Raw genomic sequence first — 19269 nt, forward strand, 5'->3', positions numbered from 1 at the left:
TAGGAGTATCAGTGGCACTGCAGTACAAGAATGCCTGAACATACCGAATGTCAGTGGCACTGGTAAAGCTAAAAATGAGGAGCCGTTGCACTATTGGGAAAATGGGGGCAAGCAAAGCTGTGCATCTGCGTGCCTGATGTACTACTTTTCTTTCTTTTTCTTTCTTTCGCATTGCGCAATACTCCCTCCTAAGTGTTTCCTTCCTCCATGCCAGGAATGGGACCTTCATCCACATGCTTAGCAGTGCAGCACTTCAGTTGCTACAGGCAACACTGACATTCATGTATTCATATACACGCAACAATGAAATGTGCCAAGCTGAAATGACAAGTCACCTCGGTAAAAGATCAGACTACCATATCAGAAACAGCTGATCACCGGCACACCCACGATCGAGAGAGCATCAATCATCGGAAAATGGCGTGTACAAATACGCATGTGATTGGCACACCTTTGAGGGCCGCGTTTCTGTACGCTCGCCGGCGCCGGGCTTTTTGCACTGAAATCTGTGAGTTATAAAAGCTTTGCTTAAAAGTATTTTTTGTTTCAATACAGGCCATTGCAATAGGGACAAGCACCTCAGGTGAGCATGATGCCACGTACTGCTTTTCAAGCCAAAGATTGAAGCAGACCACTAGGGTACAGAATTTGCATTGCATATTTATTCGTCATGTACCAGTTTCACTTGGGGCATAAAATGCAGAGAAAGGTAAGTTACACAGTTTAAATAACTGCTTGTGTGTGAAAAACGTATTTACATGGCAAGCTGGTAAAAATCACTTCTTAATTCTCACATGATGCAGTTTTTCCCAAGCTTGCACTTCGTTCCGAGAAGCACGCAAGCGTGCCACGATGACCTAGTTGCTAGACACAATTCAACTTGCAAAGGGGCGGCCCCGAGCCTGGCTGTCAAGCTGGCATCATCGTATTCCCCGATGCGTCATCCCAAAAGAAAATAAAAAAAAGAAAGAACCTAACAAATCACAAGAAAATGGTATCCACAGTTCATCGAAAAAGGAAGGCAGTCCATTACAGCAGCATATAAAACAGCTTCGAGGCAGCTTCTTGACTACTGCTCGTCTATGAGCGGTGTGGCATCCCCGGCTGGAGTGGATTCGATCATGGGGCTCGGCGATGCGCGAGTTGTCGGCGTACGTCGTGCAGCTGCACGATTTGACGCCTCTTGCTGCTCCATGCGTTGTTTTGCCCACTGCTCCGCCATGCGCTTCCAGTCGGCAATCGATGGGTTGCCTGTGCTCCTGCAAAAGTGTATTGACACCGTTGTAGGGCAAGACATCTTCACCACTGCCTATGCAAGCTCACTGTAGACTAAAGGGATCCTCCAAAAAGGCACAGAATGACTCCCATCTTGCATCAACCAAGCACATCTCAGGCTTGCGTGCCAGAAACGTTCTTAATCCCACAATCCTTTACCATTCTTGCCCTTTTAAACTGCACTGTCCTTCCCTCGGCGCCATAGGCGTGAGCAGGGTTCCCCTTCACGGGGGGGGGGGGGGTCATCCCCCACCGAACACGTCTATGCTCGGCACTCATTACACTATTTGCGACATCCTTATGTCCAATGAACACAATCTCCCTGTATCCAAAACCTAATCAATGCTACCTTGGTTCTACTATGAGGTTATGCGCCCTATTCTTTGTTTCATTGTTCACTGCCTGTTTATTAGCTTTCTTTCAAACTACAGCCCCACACAGATCAGCTGGCAAGAGAAACTTAACGTACACTTCGCAAAATGGAAAACAGTTAAGGGGAGACCCTGCTTCTGAAACACGTTTCTTGTTTTTGAGCGTATCATTATGAAACTTTCACAGCTTATGTATTTTTATGTGCTGATTTCAAACATGCAATTATTGTTCTAATATAATATGTAGTTTTGAAACTATTAGATAGTTTTTGTATTGTTAGGAGCAGGCTTTATTTCTAAACTGTGAGAGTTATCAAGCAAATCAGCCTATCACAATAACCTGGAATCAATGCTGTTTGCAATAAGACAAGAATGGATGTTCTAGACCTATTTGAACAAAAGTTATGGTATGCTGAACGTTCCCAGCTTGATCCCAGTTTGACCGAGCTCGAAATCGCTGACTTGCCGAGTGTTCAACGTACTATAACTTTTGTTCAATTGGGCCTAGAACATCCATTCTTGTTTTATTGCAAACAGTATTCATTCCAGCTTATTGTGATATGCTGATTTGCTTTATAACTCTTACAATTTATAAATAAATCTTGCTCCCAACAATATACATGAAATATTTGATATTTTGAAAACAGCATAGTGTACTAGAAAAATAATTGCATATTTGAAATCAGGACATAAAAATACATAAGCTGCGTAAGTTTCATAAAAATGTACTCAAAAACAAAGAAATATGTCTCCGAAGCAGGGTCCCCCCTTAAAAAGAAGGTTCCAGTGCTTACTTGGTGCCAGACACAACGGTGGGGATGGGGTTGGCCTGGATGACAGCTTGAGCAGCTGCGGCAGCTGCAGCTGGTGTGTGCCGTGGTGTGTGCGCACCCCGTGGTGTCTGCTGGGCAGCCGCCCACGAAGTCTGTGGGGTCTGCGGGTAGCGGGGTGTCACCGATGGTGTGGCTACCGCATGGTGGTATGATGGGGTCACGAGTGGCGTCGCCATCGCTTGTGAGGGCGTGTACGGCTGCTGCAATACCAAGCCAAGCAAGCAAAAAAGGGGGTTAGGCGCACGTGACTCTGGCCCACCAACCCTGGGGTTCGTGAATACACTGGCAGAGATGCAGATAGTGGAACTAATACAGTCGAACCCACTTATAACGATCCATCAGTTATAACGTCCATATTTCAGTGCACTAACGATTTTCCTATGTTACCCATTGAAACTGCATCCAGATATAATGAACATCTTTCAAGGCATCCTACCTTTACAACAAACACTTCAGACACAGTTTCGGTAAAAATATGGCGCACACAAAGTGCAAAAAAAAAGAAAGACAGGCCTTCTAGAGCATGTGAGAGAGCGGTGTTCATGCTAGCCTCGCTCAAGTTTAATCGCAACAAAGATATCCTGAAACGGCGTGCACCGCACACACATTACAGACGCCGTGAGTGAGGTGTCTAGTGGAAGAATGGCAGTGAGCAAAACAGTATAGGAGAGAGCACGAAGCCTGGTGGCCAGCTGTCGCATGGCAACAATTTCTGACGCCATTCTCTACAGCTATGACTGCCTGCGATGAACTAAACAATGCCTTAGGATGAAAGAAGCAACAACTTTTTGTCGCATAAAAGTTAGCCGTGCCCCTCAACACACCGACACAACAATGTGCCGCAAAAGGTCTTCTATCTTTTCGGTAACTGCAGGGACCGGTCAATCAATTATGCTGACTCCCACACGAACACGGCAATGCCTTTAAGGGGAGATGCGGCTTGAAGACACTTTTTTTTAATATTAATCCTAGAGCAATGAAACTTGGGGCATTTATAGATATTTTTATGCTGATTTCAAATATATAATTAGTTTTCTTGTAAGTTGCATGCTTTTTGTCCTGCACCATGACAAATGTGTAAAACATTAGCCTTGTAGCCCCCCTATTTCGATTCTTAAACTTCTATATATTTTGACAATTGATGGCTCATATTGCTCCAACTAAACTGTAGAGTGCCGAAAACTATCCAGAAAGTGCATATAAAATATTTACTAGACGTGAAAAATTCAAACATGGGAAGTCCATATTACCCAGACCCCAGTAAATGTTTACTTGCAAATTTTCTAATATGCATAACATAATATTGAGATTTCGAGGAGATAACTGAACTCCTCACACATTAGAGAAAATTTGGGCAAAATTTCATGCAGATCTGAGCACTAGAAGTACTAAAAATAAGAGGGGCACATTGAAAAAGTTGCCAAAAAGTGTGTTTTGAGAAAAACGAAGTTTCAAGTTAAAATTGGATGTTTATTTATGAAAGAGGTAACGAAATCCGATCAAAATTGCACACAAAATAGGTAAATTGTTCTTCTAGTAGCCACTGCCACTAAAATGAGCCAGCACCATAAGTTTCTCCTTCACAGCTCTTTCGAGCAGAGTAGCTAAAGCGCGAGCTCCCGCTGCCGTAGGTTCTGCTAGCAATCAGTCCGTCACTCGCCGCCTCTACGCTGACTCCCTCGCTCGAAGCAACTCGCCACAACGTATATACGTCATCGAAAGAATACTTTTGGGGCACTCGCTGTTCTCGCATTGCAGTTCAAGAAACGACGCCTCTGAATTTGTAAGATGGTTCCCAAACGCGTATCCCCGAACGGTGACACGTTGGACACAGTGCACCAATCACGAGGATGTTCAATGCTGTTATGTCAGCGATCAAGGAAGACTCTACCGTGACCTTTCTTCATCGTCGAAGAGTCCGATCTTCTCTTTGAGAGGCACTGACATACTTGAACGCCGCGGCAAACTCGTCGGAAGCATTGCCGTTGCCGTCGTTAGGCCTCACGGCAGCAGACGCACTTGCCGTTCGGCGAGTGTTTGGCTTTGATTTGCGCCGGCGTCCTCGAAATTTGTTCACCGAGCGATACTTCACTGGCCCGTGACTGCACTTGCTACGGTTCTCTTCGTCCATGATGAAAATAAATACGCCAAAAGAAACGTTGTTCAGCTGCGTAGCTCGATGAAACACCGACCCTGCAAGCAGGCTTCACAACACGCAAGGCGCGCAGCGGCCAATGTCGGTCCCCAATCCGTACCATGTGATTTAAAAGCCAGTCGCAGCGCTCGAAAAGTGCAGCAAAAGCATGCTTTCTTTATTATTTCTTGCGCTTCTGCAGCACAGGAAACCGTGGCTATTTGAAGATCTCCCCATGCAATCCCCAATGGCGAGCGGCCGCGCGTTATCGGCCACGAGGCGCTAGAAGACGTCACACTTTCGGTCAAGATTAACAGCCACCTTGTGCTCTTTAGACGCAATTTTAACGCATTTCCCGTTGAGTCTCAACTTTGATTTTTATTTTCGGAACAGTAAAGATACTAACCTTAACAAAAAAAGAAAAAACAAAAAATCGATAATTTTTTTTAAAAACTCGCATTTTTCGACCCGCATCTCCCCTACGTGCACTGACATCGCACATTACACGAGCCTCCCACATTTTGCTTTCATTGAAATGTGACCACCATGGCCGGGATTGAAGCAGCGACCTTCGGGTGAGCATGCTCCACAAGTAGGTAGAATAAACAGATATCCACACACTAATGTCCTTGCACACTATGTACCCACTCCCACTTACGCGCACTTATAACGTGTCAACACTGACTCATGGTTCCACCCGCACCCGCTCATACTCATCGACTTTCACAGTAACTCCCATTCATACTTACTGGCATTACAACCACCTCACCAAAACTCACAGGTGCTCATTCATCTAATGTCCGAATTTACAACTACCTCTCTACGTAAATCACAAGTGTCGCATCACAGTGGGGAAAACAAAAGCGTGCACAATTACCTGGTGGTAAGGGTACGCATTTGCATAAGTTCCCCCGTACGGTGTTGGGAACGATGGTGTCTGGCCGGCCACTTGAGATAATGAGGCAAACATGTGACTCGAAATGTTGGCTGCTGCTCTCTGAATCGCCTGGGGGTCGACATCTAGTCGCGAAGGAGAGAGACACAACAAATACGTGTGAATCCTACTGCACATAGAATTGAACAAATGCCAGTGCCAATGCACTCATATTAAACATGCCTGCACCTTCCAGCACAGACTGAACAGCGGTGCAATAATTACAAGAATTTCGCTGGTGCTTTCCTTGGCTTCACTACAGACATATCCTGCCACTTCGAAAGTGAAGTTGGCACTATTTGAAGCTGCTTGATAATTTTAGACAATAGAATTTCTTGAAAGAGCCAGAGAAGTCAGCTGAGATCATGTTACCATAGAGAATTATGTACTGCGTAACATCCCCACTGTAATGCCTTATTGGTGCTGAGGTTACCACGATAAATAAAGGGGGAAAACAAAAAGAGAAAGTAATATGTACACAATACCCACATGAAAAACAGCAATTGAAATGTAGCGATTACAATTTAGAAGCAATGTGTTAACTTGACGTGCAGTTTGGCACTAAGGATTTCAGCCACCTCATATAAATTATGCTCATGGGGTCAGTGACAGTGTCTCAAGGCTGTCCAAACAACCGGTTGGCAACCATCTGAAGAATGGAAGGTCAATTGTAGGGATGGGCGAATATTCAGACTTTTAGAATATTCGGACGAATATTAAAGTATTTGAATTCGCTTCGATACGAATTTATATTATTCGAAATTTCGAAGTATTCGAAATGAACGAATATATGTACGTTTGACCGCACATAACCCCCTGTAAAAGTGGTTTCACTGCAGTGTTGGGTTGCCGTACCGTGAAACCACCCTGCCAGGGGAAATCTGCACTGCCGTGAAGCTACACTTCAAGGTTAAGTGTACATATTTTTTAAAATTTAACAGCGTGTTATATGGGCTTATATGCGCTAACTATACTAATTTTTAACTTGTAACGTATTGTGCCACTTATAACTCGCACCCCTACTGCTATTCAAATTTTGATACCATTCAAGGCTGCTTCCACTTCATGTCAGACCAAAAAAGTGACATTCGCTCATACCTAGTTCCAATTCTTAAAAATATTGTGCAAGGGTCATGAAGAAAATGTTCAATTTTTTTTTAATAATATGTGGTGAGTACTATTCAAACTATTCGATACGATATTATTCGACCAAATCACTATTCGCTTCGGATTCGCTTCGAACCTCAAATTTACTATTCGCCCATCCCTAGTCAATTGCTAATGAATGGTACTGCTTCACTTTTTTTTCTACCAGCTTGTTTCTCCTCACTTTCCGGACAAATCGATACACTGAAAGACACAAGACAACCAAGCACAACAGGGTCATTCCAGGACGGGCCACTCACTTGAAATGTTGATGCTGGGCGTGGTGCCGATGTAAGACGACTGGCCCATTGGTGTGCGCACTGCAGTCACACTGCTTGGCGTGCCCGGGATGGGGTCCCGGAAGTGTTCCTTAAACCACCTGAACAAGGAGCCCACGGAGTGGAACATCTGCTGGCGGTAGCGGAAGCCCTCGGGGGTCACCGTCACATACTCGTGGCGAACCTGTAAGCAACAAAGCGTGAGAAAGCTCATCCGCTTTCTGCAATTATACTAGTACATGGTGTAACAAGAAAAACTGTTCAGTCAGGCAAATCCTGGTGTTGCAAGACTGTAGTGCAGTCGAGCCCGAAACCCGTTTATATCAAATTATCCCGTGTATCGAACAATTTCTAAACACGGTAAATTTACATTGAGAATATATAGCAAAAGTTACTGTTACATCGAACGAAAATAGCAACGACAACCGATATATCAAACTCCATGTGCCTCAAAAGTGCCCCAGCAAGTTGGCTTTCCCTCGCGGTGGCGGGGAAAACTGCCGGCGCCACCCTAGAAAAAGTGGTTTAGACCCGGTTGTGCACGGGCGAACACCCCCCTGCAAGAAATGATCCTGGCCCGCTCGCAGCGCTTACAGCCAATCAGAGGCCGTCGTGCTTTCTCCGAGGCGCGGAGACGGTAGAAGTGAGCGCCATTTTTTCTTTTTTTATGCTTGTGTGCCTGCTGCTGCCTGTTTTCCTCGAGTCCTCATTCAGCGTGGTCCGTGCTGGTGGTGTTGCCTGTTGGTGCTCTGTGAACTTTATTGGCGCGCTGTCGTCATGGCTTGTGCAAAGAGGCAGAATTTGCCGTTCGCCGCGAAACTCGAAATCATAAATCGGGTCGAGCTCTTTCTATGTTGAGTAGATCGTGGGCAGATGTCACGAAGGAGACGATCCAGAACTGCTTTAGGCATGCCAGCTTCCGCATGCCTGGTGATGACACCCCAAATTCCGATGACAGCACTGAAGACACCGCAGGTGTTTCCGCCGAAGTTTGGAGCGAGCTGGCAGAGTTCCCGGGAGCTATCGACGGATCGACATTCGACGAGTTCGTCAGTGCGGACGATGATGTCGCCATCATGAATGAGCTACAAGATGAGGACTACGTTGCAGACGTCGTGCCGACCACGAGCCAAAGCGACAACAATAAGGAAATTGACGATGGCCCATTGCCTACATCCTCCGAAGTGATTAGTGCACTTGCGTTGGTCCGGCGCTATTGCGTGAACGTGGAAGGTTGTGGCCTCAGCTGCTCCGACTCGTTGGACAACGTGGAGGCGTGCGTGCTGTCGCAGGCAGCGAAGTCGTTGAGACAGAAGAAAATCCAGGACTATTTTGTTCCAAAGTAGGGCACGCAAGTAAGCCACCATATTAATAAAGTACTTTTCTTATTGTTATGTGCCTTTGTGTCAAATCCTATAGCGGGCCTATATCGAATTATGCCATATATCGAACTAATAAACGTTTTTTGGCGAGTTCGATATACCCGGGTTCGACTGTACACTGTTTTCAATGAGGCCCTTAACATCTATATGCTTATAGCGAAAAACGATGCAATTAAACAGCAACCAGTACGGCAGAATCTTATTAAGCTGTTCCATTCCACAGGAGTCGCATACAAAACCAACAAAATTACAGGCAGTTGTTCCATTCAAGAAAAAATTGTTTATTAAGCAATTTTGTCTACTGAAATTCTGCCGTACACAAATCCAGAAGTCATAGTGGGAGATGCTTGACGATGTTAAAGAAAGGCACGTTAAAAAGGCTGTGATAAATTTCCTTTAGATCTGTGGACATTTTATCTTAAGTGCAACTTGCTCAATGATTGCGATACGTTCTGCTGTTATGTTTCCATAACTATAGGTCAGCTGCGAAAATAGTGCAAGTATTTCAATTCTGGCACCCCCTTTGCACCTTTGCTTTTTTTAATCACTCCAAAAACACTGGGGAGGACTTACCTTGACTCGTGGCAGGTAGGAAAGCATAAACTTTCCAGGGAACTCTCGCGAGACTGAGACAAAGTAGTGGATCTTGGAAGGATTGCGCTTTTTTTCCTCCGTGAGCAGCTTCTCAATCACCTCTCGTTTGCCACCTTCGGCATCCCGGAAGTACCGAAACGTCGTCAAGTCCCGCGCGAAGCTCGCCATTGGCTGCACGTGTCTGGCTATGATTTCGTCCAGGTCCTCAAACTCCTGAAAGGAGTGGATACACAAAACATCCTCCAATTAGCGATGGCGTGTTGCGTTAATTTTTAACATCACCATACCTGCCAAGTTTGGAGAAACGGAATCCGGGAGATCTACTCGACGGGGGGGAGGGGGGGGGGATGAAGTATGCCGACCGGGGGGGGGGGGTACTGCGATAGCAGTTATATGGACACTGTCAGCGGGATTTTGCGGTCACCGCTGATATGTACAGAGTCCAAACCGATAACATCGCTTACGCATCGTCTGTTTCACGTGCGAGTAAATGCATGCTAGCGCTAGGGACGAACGCGGTTGAAGCAGAGATGAAACGACCCGGCCGTCATCGTCGCGCAAAGGGCACATGCGATAACATCGCTCCGCGTGCGAGGCCTGTCGTCGCTTGCTTACCAGTTATTTCGTCGGGCAAGGGACCATAAGGGGCGCCGTTGAGATGGGGACGGTCGCGAGCGCTGGCGAACACGCTATCTCGACAGACATCGCTAACGGCTACCCTTTTAAGTGCTGGGCTCTCCACTTAAAGCAGTAGTGACACAAAATTTTGAAGGCGAGATAACTTGTGGGATAAATTTGTGTGTACACAAACGCATCATATACGAAATATTAACGGCTGATATAACCTATAAGACATTTAGGATCAATTTTTAAATTGCGTGTAGCGCATCTGTACGCGAAACGTCCCACCTCACGTCACCGTGATGCACGGGGCGCGCAATGCACTGGACGCGCGGGGCAAAACTGGATTGCCGGGAGATTTTCCTATGACCCGTACAACCGGGAGAAACGTTCAAAATCCGGGAGTCTCCCGGGTAATCCGGGAGACTTGGCAGGTATGCATCACTTAGGCGTAAGAGTAGGCAGTCTAGCTGCCACGCAAAGGCAGAATATTGACAAGCAGAGGCAGTGAGCAACTTCTTTCGTAACTGCAAATTTCTTTTAAGACATTGAAAACCAAGTTTAAATGCATACAGTTGAGGCAGGCTCGAATTGAATCTTTTGGAGCTAGTACCTACCTCATTGTTGATCATCAGCGAAGACCCCAGACTGAACGCATTCTCTTTCCCCTGCTCTTTCACATCAATGTGCTGCAGAATGCCATCGTACACCTTCCATGTCACTGTCAGGTGGTCAACACCCTGCATTGATGAAGAGAACAGAGTGACAAATCAAAACTCCAAATTTACATTCAAGACCTTTATGAACTGCGTTTGATTAGTGGGCTCACACGAGATACCACAAGTTCCAAAACAGGCACTTCACAGATTGTCAGTGGCCAATTCCCAGCAAATGAGAGGCTACAGAAGCAGCTCACTGATATGCACATAGCTCCCACGATTTGCAGTTCATAAGATCAGTGTTCAGTATCAACCATACTTCAACGCAACTTCAATATGGCGCCACCTCTTGTTCTTTTTTTTTGTTCCTTTCCACGTACCAACATTCTGCTAAAGGTAAGAGTGGCCTAGTTTGAAACTGCATAATATGTTTCATTCACGATTTATTACAGTTTAGCTGAATTTCCTCTAACATGTCCTCTCAAAATGCCACTCCAACCCCCAGAAATATAACACGAAAAATAATGCGAAATTTTCAATTTCACCATTTCTCTTCACACATACCGAAAGAAAACCAGAAATGTAGCCACGAATGAGTTCTACTCGCCTTGCTGCTAGGACGAATGATCACATCGCCCTGATCCATAGTGCTGAGCAGCTTCTCAGCCTCCTTGTAAGAGATGTTATGGAACGATGGATGAACTATCACACGCTTCACGTACGCTGAAAAAGAAAAGGACAGCACAGAGACGGTGAGTGTCGCAGCTAAAAGCACTGAGTAAGGAAGCTCTCTGCCCAGGACTGCAGCAGTGCACAACATGTGATGCCATTTGTGACATCAAGTGGGTGTTTGTGAACACCTATGTTATTACAGGCAGTTTGTAGTGCTCTAAGATGCAGTCGGGAAGACAGCAAAAAATGAAAACTCACTCTGTCGATTCTGCTTCTTCTTGGAGTCATCATCAACCTTCCTGTCTTTCTCTTCAGACTCATAGTCATAGTACAGGTCTTTTGCAGGCCTGAAAGCATAAGTGGAAAGGAATTAACAATAAATGTAAGCCACTAGGACCGACCAATAACAGATTAGAGAGCATACAGTGGATTACAAGGATACTCTAACCACTAGAAGTGCCATTAGACCGATTTCAATGTAAGGCTTTGTAACCTGGAGTATTCCGTACGTCAGAAATGTTCTGTCTCTTAGTACTCACTACTGTTTCTCACATTGTCGAAAGTAGATTCTGCTACAAATTTTCTTGCTGCCTCTTCAGCTCATACTATTGTTTCTTCATGCCGCCAAAATTAATTGCTCTTCACTACTGACGCATTCCTTATCATTTCTCGTTGTCCGGCCAAATTATTTCAATCTCCCTCCCACAACAATTCCCACATGCGAATTTTCACTGCACTCGTCAAAGCACCCAAACCTGCAACCTGATGAAGACAAGTCCCCTTGCTGAAACATTGGCCCAAGCAACATCCACTGCTCAACGACTTCTCACCACCTTCATGCCTCCATTTTACCCTAAACCTCTGCCTTTAGGAATCCATACAAGAATGCTAACCTATGCCTTACTGTTCCAGGACATGCCCTTTGTGTACGTCTTTGTACTATTACAGCTGCTTCTAATATTTTGTCATGCAGGAGCTGTACTCTCAATGAATCACACTGTGAGATCCCAGTGAACAACATGACAGGCTGTGCCGAAGAGAATGCAACATCATGTGAGCATCAACACAACTTTCACAGGGCTGTACACTTCTCTCATAGCAAATCTAATTCTCTGACCATGAAATAACGCAAAAGACACGTGAGCAAACCTACCTCCACTCATTGTTGACATCAGAAAGGTCTGAAGATCGGCAAGTCAGATCAACTGTAAACCTTTCAATGTCGATCTTCGTTATTCTGCAGTGAAGAATCATGCCAATCTACAGGATAGGAGAAATAAAAAGAATTAACAATGATTCGAAAACGGGGAACAAAAATCACTGCCAATGGCACGCAACATAGCTGGCCGTGCTACAGAGAAGTTCAGAATGACTTGCATCACGTCCGCATGCCTGCTGGCTGAACATTCATGCGTGAGAGAGTAAAGCACTTCGAAAAAACCAGAAACTGCAAAGTCAAAATACGTCATTCTCCTAAAGGCGCAGCTGAACATGAGCTGTTTGTAGCTACTGTCAGCTAACAAGGCACGAAAACTAGGGGTGTGCGAATATTCGAAATTTCGAATATTTTTCGAATAGTGTTTGCTATTCGATTCGATTCGCACTGAAATTTTACTATTCGAACTATTCGAACTTCCCAAAGACAAATGCAGTCAACGTCCGGTTGAAAGTGACCCCTTCAGATTTTCAATATGCTTCACCTCATTACACTCTCGTATTGCGGCAAAGCTGCCTTTCAAGCTCCGTTACGGTCGAACTTAGCCAAGAGACAAAGTCCAGTTGGAAGTGGTTCCTAGATTTTTAATATGCTTCACCTCATCACACCCCCGTATTGCGGCAAAGCTGCCTTTCAAGCTCCGTTACGGGCGAACTTAGGCAAGAGACAGTCAACGTCTGATTGGAAGTGGTCCCTAGATTTTCAATATGCTTCACCTCCTCACACCCCCGTATTGCGGCAAAGCTGCCTTTCAAGGTCCGTTACGGTCTAACTTAGCCAAGAGACAGTCAACGTCCGTTTGGAAGTGGTCCCTAGATTTTCAATGTGCTGCACCTCATCACACCCCCGTATTGCGGCAAAGCTGCCTTTCAAGCTCCTCTACGGTCGCAAATGTATTAACTCAAGAAAACGCTGGTTCCAATATGGAGATGAAAGATGTGGCAGAGTTGGGGGCTCAATTAATGCTGTTTTGGACCTGAAATTTGGGCAGGAAGTCTGGAAGTCTCTCTCTCTTTGTTGCTCTCCTTCATAAGGAACCTAGGTATAAACTACTACTGTGCAGCGCTGCTTATTCCACTAAGATGTTCGAACTAGCCCCAACACAAGCTCTTCTGAATCATTTCGGGCTCCGACCATGCTCGTATGCAGCGAAATGGCCTGCGAAGATGGCTGATAGAACCACCGCAGTGCCAATGGAAAGTTAAACTCACAATATTGTTTTCCAGGAAGCCGAAAACCACGGTAATGTATATGGTGCCTAGCTAAATGTGGCCGCAATCATGATGCGTCAGTTTTCTGGAAGACTGCCGCCTCGCTACACGCTGCACAGTAGTAAAACATCGACGAGTGGACAGTGAGGGAACATGACGCACCAAGTTTATATATCGCTTTTTTATCAAGGAGAGCAAGAAATGGAGAGGGGGGCCCCTCCCCCTTCACGCACACACTCGACGCCAGCGTGCGCCAAGGCGTGATTGCGATGAGAGCGCCCCGATAGCAGCGAGCTGCTGCTCCTCAGCCGGGCGTTGCGGCCTGGGAACTTTTGACCACCCCTGTACATAAATACAATTCGGCCTCTACATTGCCTCATTCTTGATAAGAAAGACAATCATGAAATATGACCCCACCAGCGCTTCATCAACCTCGCGAAAAGAAACACTTTCATGTTGCTATCTCACAAGAACATACTTAGGGATTCTCTGCAACTTTTTCTGTAATTTCACTTCGAATTATTCGAAAAATGTTTGAGAAATATTCGAAAATTATTCGAAATTATTCGATTCGATTCGCACTCAATCTTTATTATTCGAATTCGCTTCGCACCCAAAATTTTGCTATTCGCACAGCTCTAACGAAAACCATAAAAATGCTACCTAGTTGATGACAAGATTACCCCTCTGAGAAGCAACAATTCTAATTATTCACAGCCTAGTCCCAATGAAGACAATGTAGTACACTACTTCAGTGTAGCTAGATACACGGACTTTTGCTTGCAGGAGGGCTTCAGCTAACAGCAACTACGAAATAAAAAAGAGTTTGCAGTCACCTGTACTCTCTCCTCAGGATTGGTGACCTTCTTGTCACTGATGAACTTTGTCAAGATGAAGCCATTCACCCCATTGTCCAGTCGCACTCGCACACCCATAGACTGTCCAGGACAGCTGCCAGCATCAAAGTGATTCCACACCTGAGGAAAAAACCAGGACAAGTCCCTTCAGACAGTCTTGTTGATGCAGCAAACAGTTTTATTCTGCAAGTCCATTAAATACCCCAACTTCCGCTCTGCTCTTACTACATCTGTTTTGAGAAAGCTTCACAACCAGCTGAGCAAGTTTTCATCCTACCATACAGCAACAATAGAGCTGAAGTTTTGCAGAACAGAGTGGTACTGAAGGACACCAATACAGATGTGCACCACAGAAGGGATCAAAGGTGTTCGGACAATAAATTTTAACAAAAGGACTCGCTTTTTGTCAGGGCAACAAAACAAGAAAAACAAGAAGAAAGCTCAAATGTTGAAAACGTTGGCAGCAGCCTTGGACATCCCTCGTCTGATAACTGCTTATCACTTCCAAGTTTCCATTTTCCTGTGTAACCTATCCCGTTCGGGTGCAAAGGTGAAAGTTCGCCACTGCTGGAGAAAATGGGTACGCACTTCACTGAGCTCCGGGAAGTCGTTCTTGAGACAGAAGGGGCACTGCCAAAGGCCAGTGTCGTCATTTCGGATCGGATTGGCCTGGTCCAGCTGCTGTCCGTGAGGCTTGCGACGTGCAATGCCCACCACCTGACACGTCACCATTTTGCCTGAAATCAATTAGAGTTGCAGGAATGATGATCCACAGTCAAGTCAAAAAGAGACAGTTCCTTGTACGAAAGATTTCACCCGCAAGTAAGTCTGCCTGCAGGCAAGTACCCTTCCACAGGTAAGCTGTAACACCAATAGTGGGTCAAATTATAAAGAAGTGGCATATACAAAGAAACTTCTTTTACTTCTTTGACTTGGCAACTAACTGTTGCTTTCATGAATTGCCTTCCCCCATGTGTATGTACACGCATGTAAAATGTTTTGTTCAGAATGACTGGCTCAGACAAGAGACAGACAATATGCCCTTTAGTGCAATGAGAAGTCCGCAACGTCACGCTGCACAAAAGTGAATGCACCTCCGCAATACCAGTCCGAAATGCAGCCCGCCAATGTGCTCTCAGGTTATCAATGGCACAAAGTCCAGCACAAGATCCAGATAAAACAATTTGATTTTAGTAGAGAAGACTGAATAACAAAGAGAACCTTTGCTCCGACACTGCACCTAATCTATTGCGTTTCCTGTGTTTGCCAACTTACATTCGGACAAACTATGCACCCTTCCAGTGGGGTGCAGAAACACATCCTCTCTGGACTGTTGCAAGTGGTCACAAAGTCCAGCAGATTTCACCCTCTAGCAGTTGTTTACACACAACCCCCCTACACCCTACAAAGTTTGCCTTGACAGCTCCCCCCCCACACACACACTTCAATTTTTTTCCAAGCCTGCTGAGAAAGCGAATTCTACATTCAGAGGATTCAGTAACGCACCATCCCCTCCTAGCTAGAATCCTGGATGAACGCCTGCCCCATTGGCGTACAGAAAGTTGCCACGGAATATCAAAATTGCACCCCCAAATCCCAGTGGGCACAGAGTCATGCATCACATGGTCTCACTCACCAATGTAGAAGGTCTGTGGAGTCTCCTTCGTGAGCATGTTGAACGTTTCTTCAGGGTTAGGGGGCCGGAACGCAGTGCGCAGGTCTTTGTACCTGTGATTCAATTCTGCCCGAATGTCATACAGCGTGATGCTCTTGTTGCCGTATCCCTGACGTTCTAGCTCCACCGCAAATGCGTCGAGATCCAAGTCCTGGAGGAGAAAGACGGATGCCAGTCAAAATATTCATACAAAGCAGATTCCTGGTGGTCACTGAGTACAATTAGCTTGGTGCAATGCGAAATTACCGACACAGGCTAGCATGTTCCTTTTCACTACATGTCCAAAAAAGGATGCAAGAAGTTATGTTCCTAGTGCAACATATTTTTACAACTGACAGCCACACTACCACCTCTTCATACCGTTCAAATCATGTAGGAGTGAGTGTACAGCTTGCATGTCAACAATACTTTCCTGGCTGATTTTTACACGTATTCCTGACATAGCACACCTTCAGGAACGCTGTCACTGTTGACACAAAACAAAAAACCAACCTTCCGATTCCGGAACAGGAAATAAGTGCTTGAGATAACAATGTCACCACTTGCTCACCCTGAGCTTTTCAGGGTTCTCCAAAATTTCCTCGAGAGCTTCGGCAGGGTTCACATCTTCGGTGACATCGTCATACTCTAGGGCATCCACAGCCATCTTGCGAGCCCACTCGTAAGCTTCGGGATGAACCCGCGATCCATCCAACACCTCCACATAGGCATTAGTGCTGCAAGTACCAAAAGTAGATGGTTGTGCAAACAAATCTCTTCCAAAAAAAACAAGAGCCCGACTGCATCTCACCAAAAGCACATCAAGTATGACTTCCTACTTGACAGGTGCACGTGTGCATTAACTATCATAAAAAGGAACGACCCAACCAAAGGCTGATAGTTAATTTGACAATCTATTCCTATGACAGAGAATGTGCCAAGACCTACCCCACATAAGACATTTCAATCATTCAGTAACTTTATCATTTGCAGACTGTAAGATGCAATTTGTTTAGTGTACCTTCTGGCAGCGAAAACACAAAGAAAGGAATAGAATGTCCCAGTTGTAACCAGCATGTTTACAAACAAATGCCAGGGGCACTTAACAACAAAACTGAGAAACAAGGGCAGATATTTCTCCATGTTTCTCATCATCAACAATGCTATTGAGGAATTTCTGTACCACAATGAGCAAAGGCAATAGGTAAAGAGCATCTTCATAAGGAGCTCCATGGTGCTGACAACACAATGTTCAGAATTCAGTCACACTGTACACACATATGAGCGTGGACGACCTATGCAACATTCAATTAATACAGTCGAACCCGTTTATAACGAACTCGAAAGTGTCGCGAAAAGTGGTCGTTATATCAGTAGTTCGTTGTATATATGGACTAGCCCTTAAAAACGTGCGCTTAGCGGCCAAGCCGTTTTTTTTTTTTTGTGCACTTTTGTTCAAGTGCCAACAACCCCTTCGGTGACAAGCTAAGCCTTTTCGCGTCGTGAAGCGACGCCCGCTGCGTGCTCACGAGTGAATTAACCGCCTTTGAAATGAGCTGACACCGTTTCACCGAAGCGCGGTACCGCGACGTGGAACCGATCATCCCTGGCTCGTTGCGTGCAGCGCGTCGCCGACTCGGGTCGCGGAGTCACTGCCGGGCCGCTTGCCGTATGCCGTTTGCGTGCGTTTGTACGTTCTTCGTGCTTGCTTCACTCCGGACCGTGCACGGGTGCGGCGAGTAGCCTGTTCGTTCAACACGGCGAAAACAAGCATTTTGCAAGCAACGCGCACTCTACATCTCCGCGATGCTCTCGCGACCCTGCACGACGATTCGCGGCGCACTTGAGTTGTCACCTGGTCAGACACGCAGTACACGCTCCCTGTCAGTGCATCAACGTTTTTCGGTGCCCGCGCCGCTCAACAAGAGCGAGCTACTTTCGTTTCTACAAAGCGACGCGCACTTTAAAGCGGTCTCGCACGACGCGGCGGCGGCGAACTTGCGAACGGCAGCAAGCGTGGCACGCTCGTACCGCCGTCAATCCGCAGTGTACGGCGTACGCCACACGCGCAGCCGAGCAGATATCTACAGATGACTGTGATAAGGTTGTCGGCTATAAGTGATAATGGTACATTCATCGACGGCCGCTACCTCGCCTTCGCTCTTTTCTGATGCTTATCCGCGAAGGCATCGCCGCAATCGCGCCGAAGTCGTAATCACCGATCGACCGGTCTCTGCCGTTACCGAAAAGACGGATGACTTTTCACGGCACATCGTGGCGTCGACGAGTTTAGGGACGCAGTGAACCTTTTTGTGATGGAAAGTTGTCGCGGTTATCCCTTCTTGCATTAATGCCTTCTTGCGTTCCAAGGCATTGTTTGGTTCATCGCAGGCGGTCGTAGCTGCAGAGAACGCGGCGTCAGGAAAGGTCACCGTGCGAAAGCTGACCGCAAGGCTTCATGCTGCCTACTTTTTTTTTCCCTCACTGCCATTCTACCACTGAAGAAACGCCTGGAAAGTGAGCGACCTCGCTCGCAGCTTCCGAAATCTGCGCGCGGTGCTCGCCGATCTGGGTATCTTAGTCGCGAGTAAACTGAAGCGGGGCACGCGCGAGCGCACGCCCCTGTCACGCTTTAGAAGGCATGTTTTAACTTTTTTTCGCTTCGTATGCACCATATTTTTACCGCGACCGTGTCCGAAGTGTTCGTTGTAAAAGTAGGAGGCTTTGAAAAATGTTCGCTATATCTGGACGCAGCTTCAATGGTTAGCATTGGAAAATCGTAAGTGCACCCAAATATGGTCGTTATAACCGATAGATCGTTATATGTGGGATCGTTATAAGTGGGTTCGACTGTATAAATGAATTCCATTAAGAAACTTGAATGCCGTTTGAGAAACGAGTAGAAGTATAAAAGGCCTGCCTAGCCTACGTCACAATCTACGATCAAGACAGATTGAAAGGCAGCTCAACCTGGACACCAATGTCTCCCATTTCATTACCTGTTCTCGAAGGAAGTTGTGTCAATCTTGATGAAACCCGCACAGTTGATGAACACTTTAGGTCCCATGTGGCAGACTGTCACGAGTTGGGTCCTACTTTCGAGGCGTTGGTGGGCTTGCTTCAGTGTCTGTAATAAAGCATTATAACTTACATCACTGAACTAGCACTAGTGATCAACTGTAGCAAATCCAAGTGGGATAATAGTGAAGGTACCAAAGGCTAGCCAAGTTGGTACACATTCATGTTTAATAAAGCTGCAAAAAAAATGAAAAAAAGAAAATGCCAGCAAAAAACAAAAAAGCGGAAGAGATAAAGAAGTTATGAGTGAGTCACATCTATGTATTAGTGTAAATGAAGCCCACACTTTCTCACCAGATTTTTTTGCAACATGCGAGTTTTACAAAAGGCAGACCTTCGGCGACTCGGTGAAAC

At 45.9% G+C, this 19269-nt stretch overlaps 1 protein-coding gene across 1 annotated transcript in view; it reads right to left on the minus strand.

Moving 5' to 3' along the window:
- Positions 1 to 640: 640 nt before the first annotated feature.
- The window catches only part of LOC119390233 (transcription elongation factor SPT6), a 52448-nt gene continuing 33819 nt past the window's right edge, over positions 641 to 19269 (minus strand). Inside the window, exons 24-37 of the mRNA XM_037657800.1 lie at positions 18837 to 18964; positions 16409 to 16574; positions 15820 to 16009; positions 14772 to 14920; positions 14163 to 14303; positions 12053 to 12159; positions 11158 to 11246; positions 10835 to 10950; positions 10186 to 10308; positions 8927 to 9160; positions 6954 to 7155; positions 5491 to 5633; positions 2441 to 2679; positions 641 to 1259 (exon numbers count right to left, since the gene is read on the minus strand). Coding sequence (XP_037513728.1) covers positions 1070 to 1259; positions 2441 to 2679; positions 5491 to 5633; positions 6954 to 7155; positions 8927 to 9160; positions 10186 to 10308; positions 10835 to 10950; positions 11158 to 11246; positions 12053 to 12159; positions 14163 to 14303; positions 14772 to 14920; positions 15820 to 16009; positions 16409 to 16574; positions 18837 to 18964 — 2217 coding nt within the window. The 3' untranslated portion in view covers positions 641 to 1069. The remainder of the gene's footprint in view (positions 1260 to 2440; positions 2680 to 5490; positions 5634 to 6953; positions 7156 to 8926; positions 9161 to 10185; positions 10309 to 10834; positions 10951 to 11157; positions 11247 to 12052; positions 12160 to 14162; positions 14304 to 14771; positions 14921 to 15819; positions 16010 to 16408; positions 16575 to 18836; positions 18965 to 19269) is intronic.

The sequence above is a fragment of the Rhipicephalus sanguineus genome, chromosome 4, assembly GCF_013339695.2.
Source record: "Rhipicephalus sanguineus isolate Rsan-2018 chromosome 4, BIME_Rsan_1.4, whole genome shotgun sequence".
In the NCBI taxonomy this organism is placed as follows: Eukaryota; Metazoa; Arthropoda; class Arachnida; order Ixodida; family Ixodidae; genus Rhipicephalus; species Rhipicephalus sanguineus.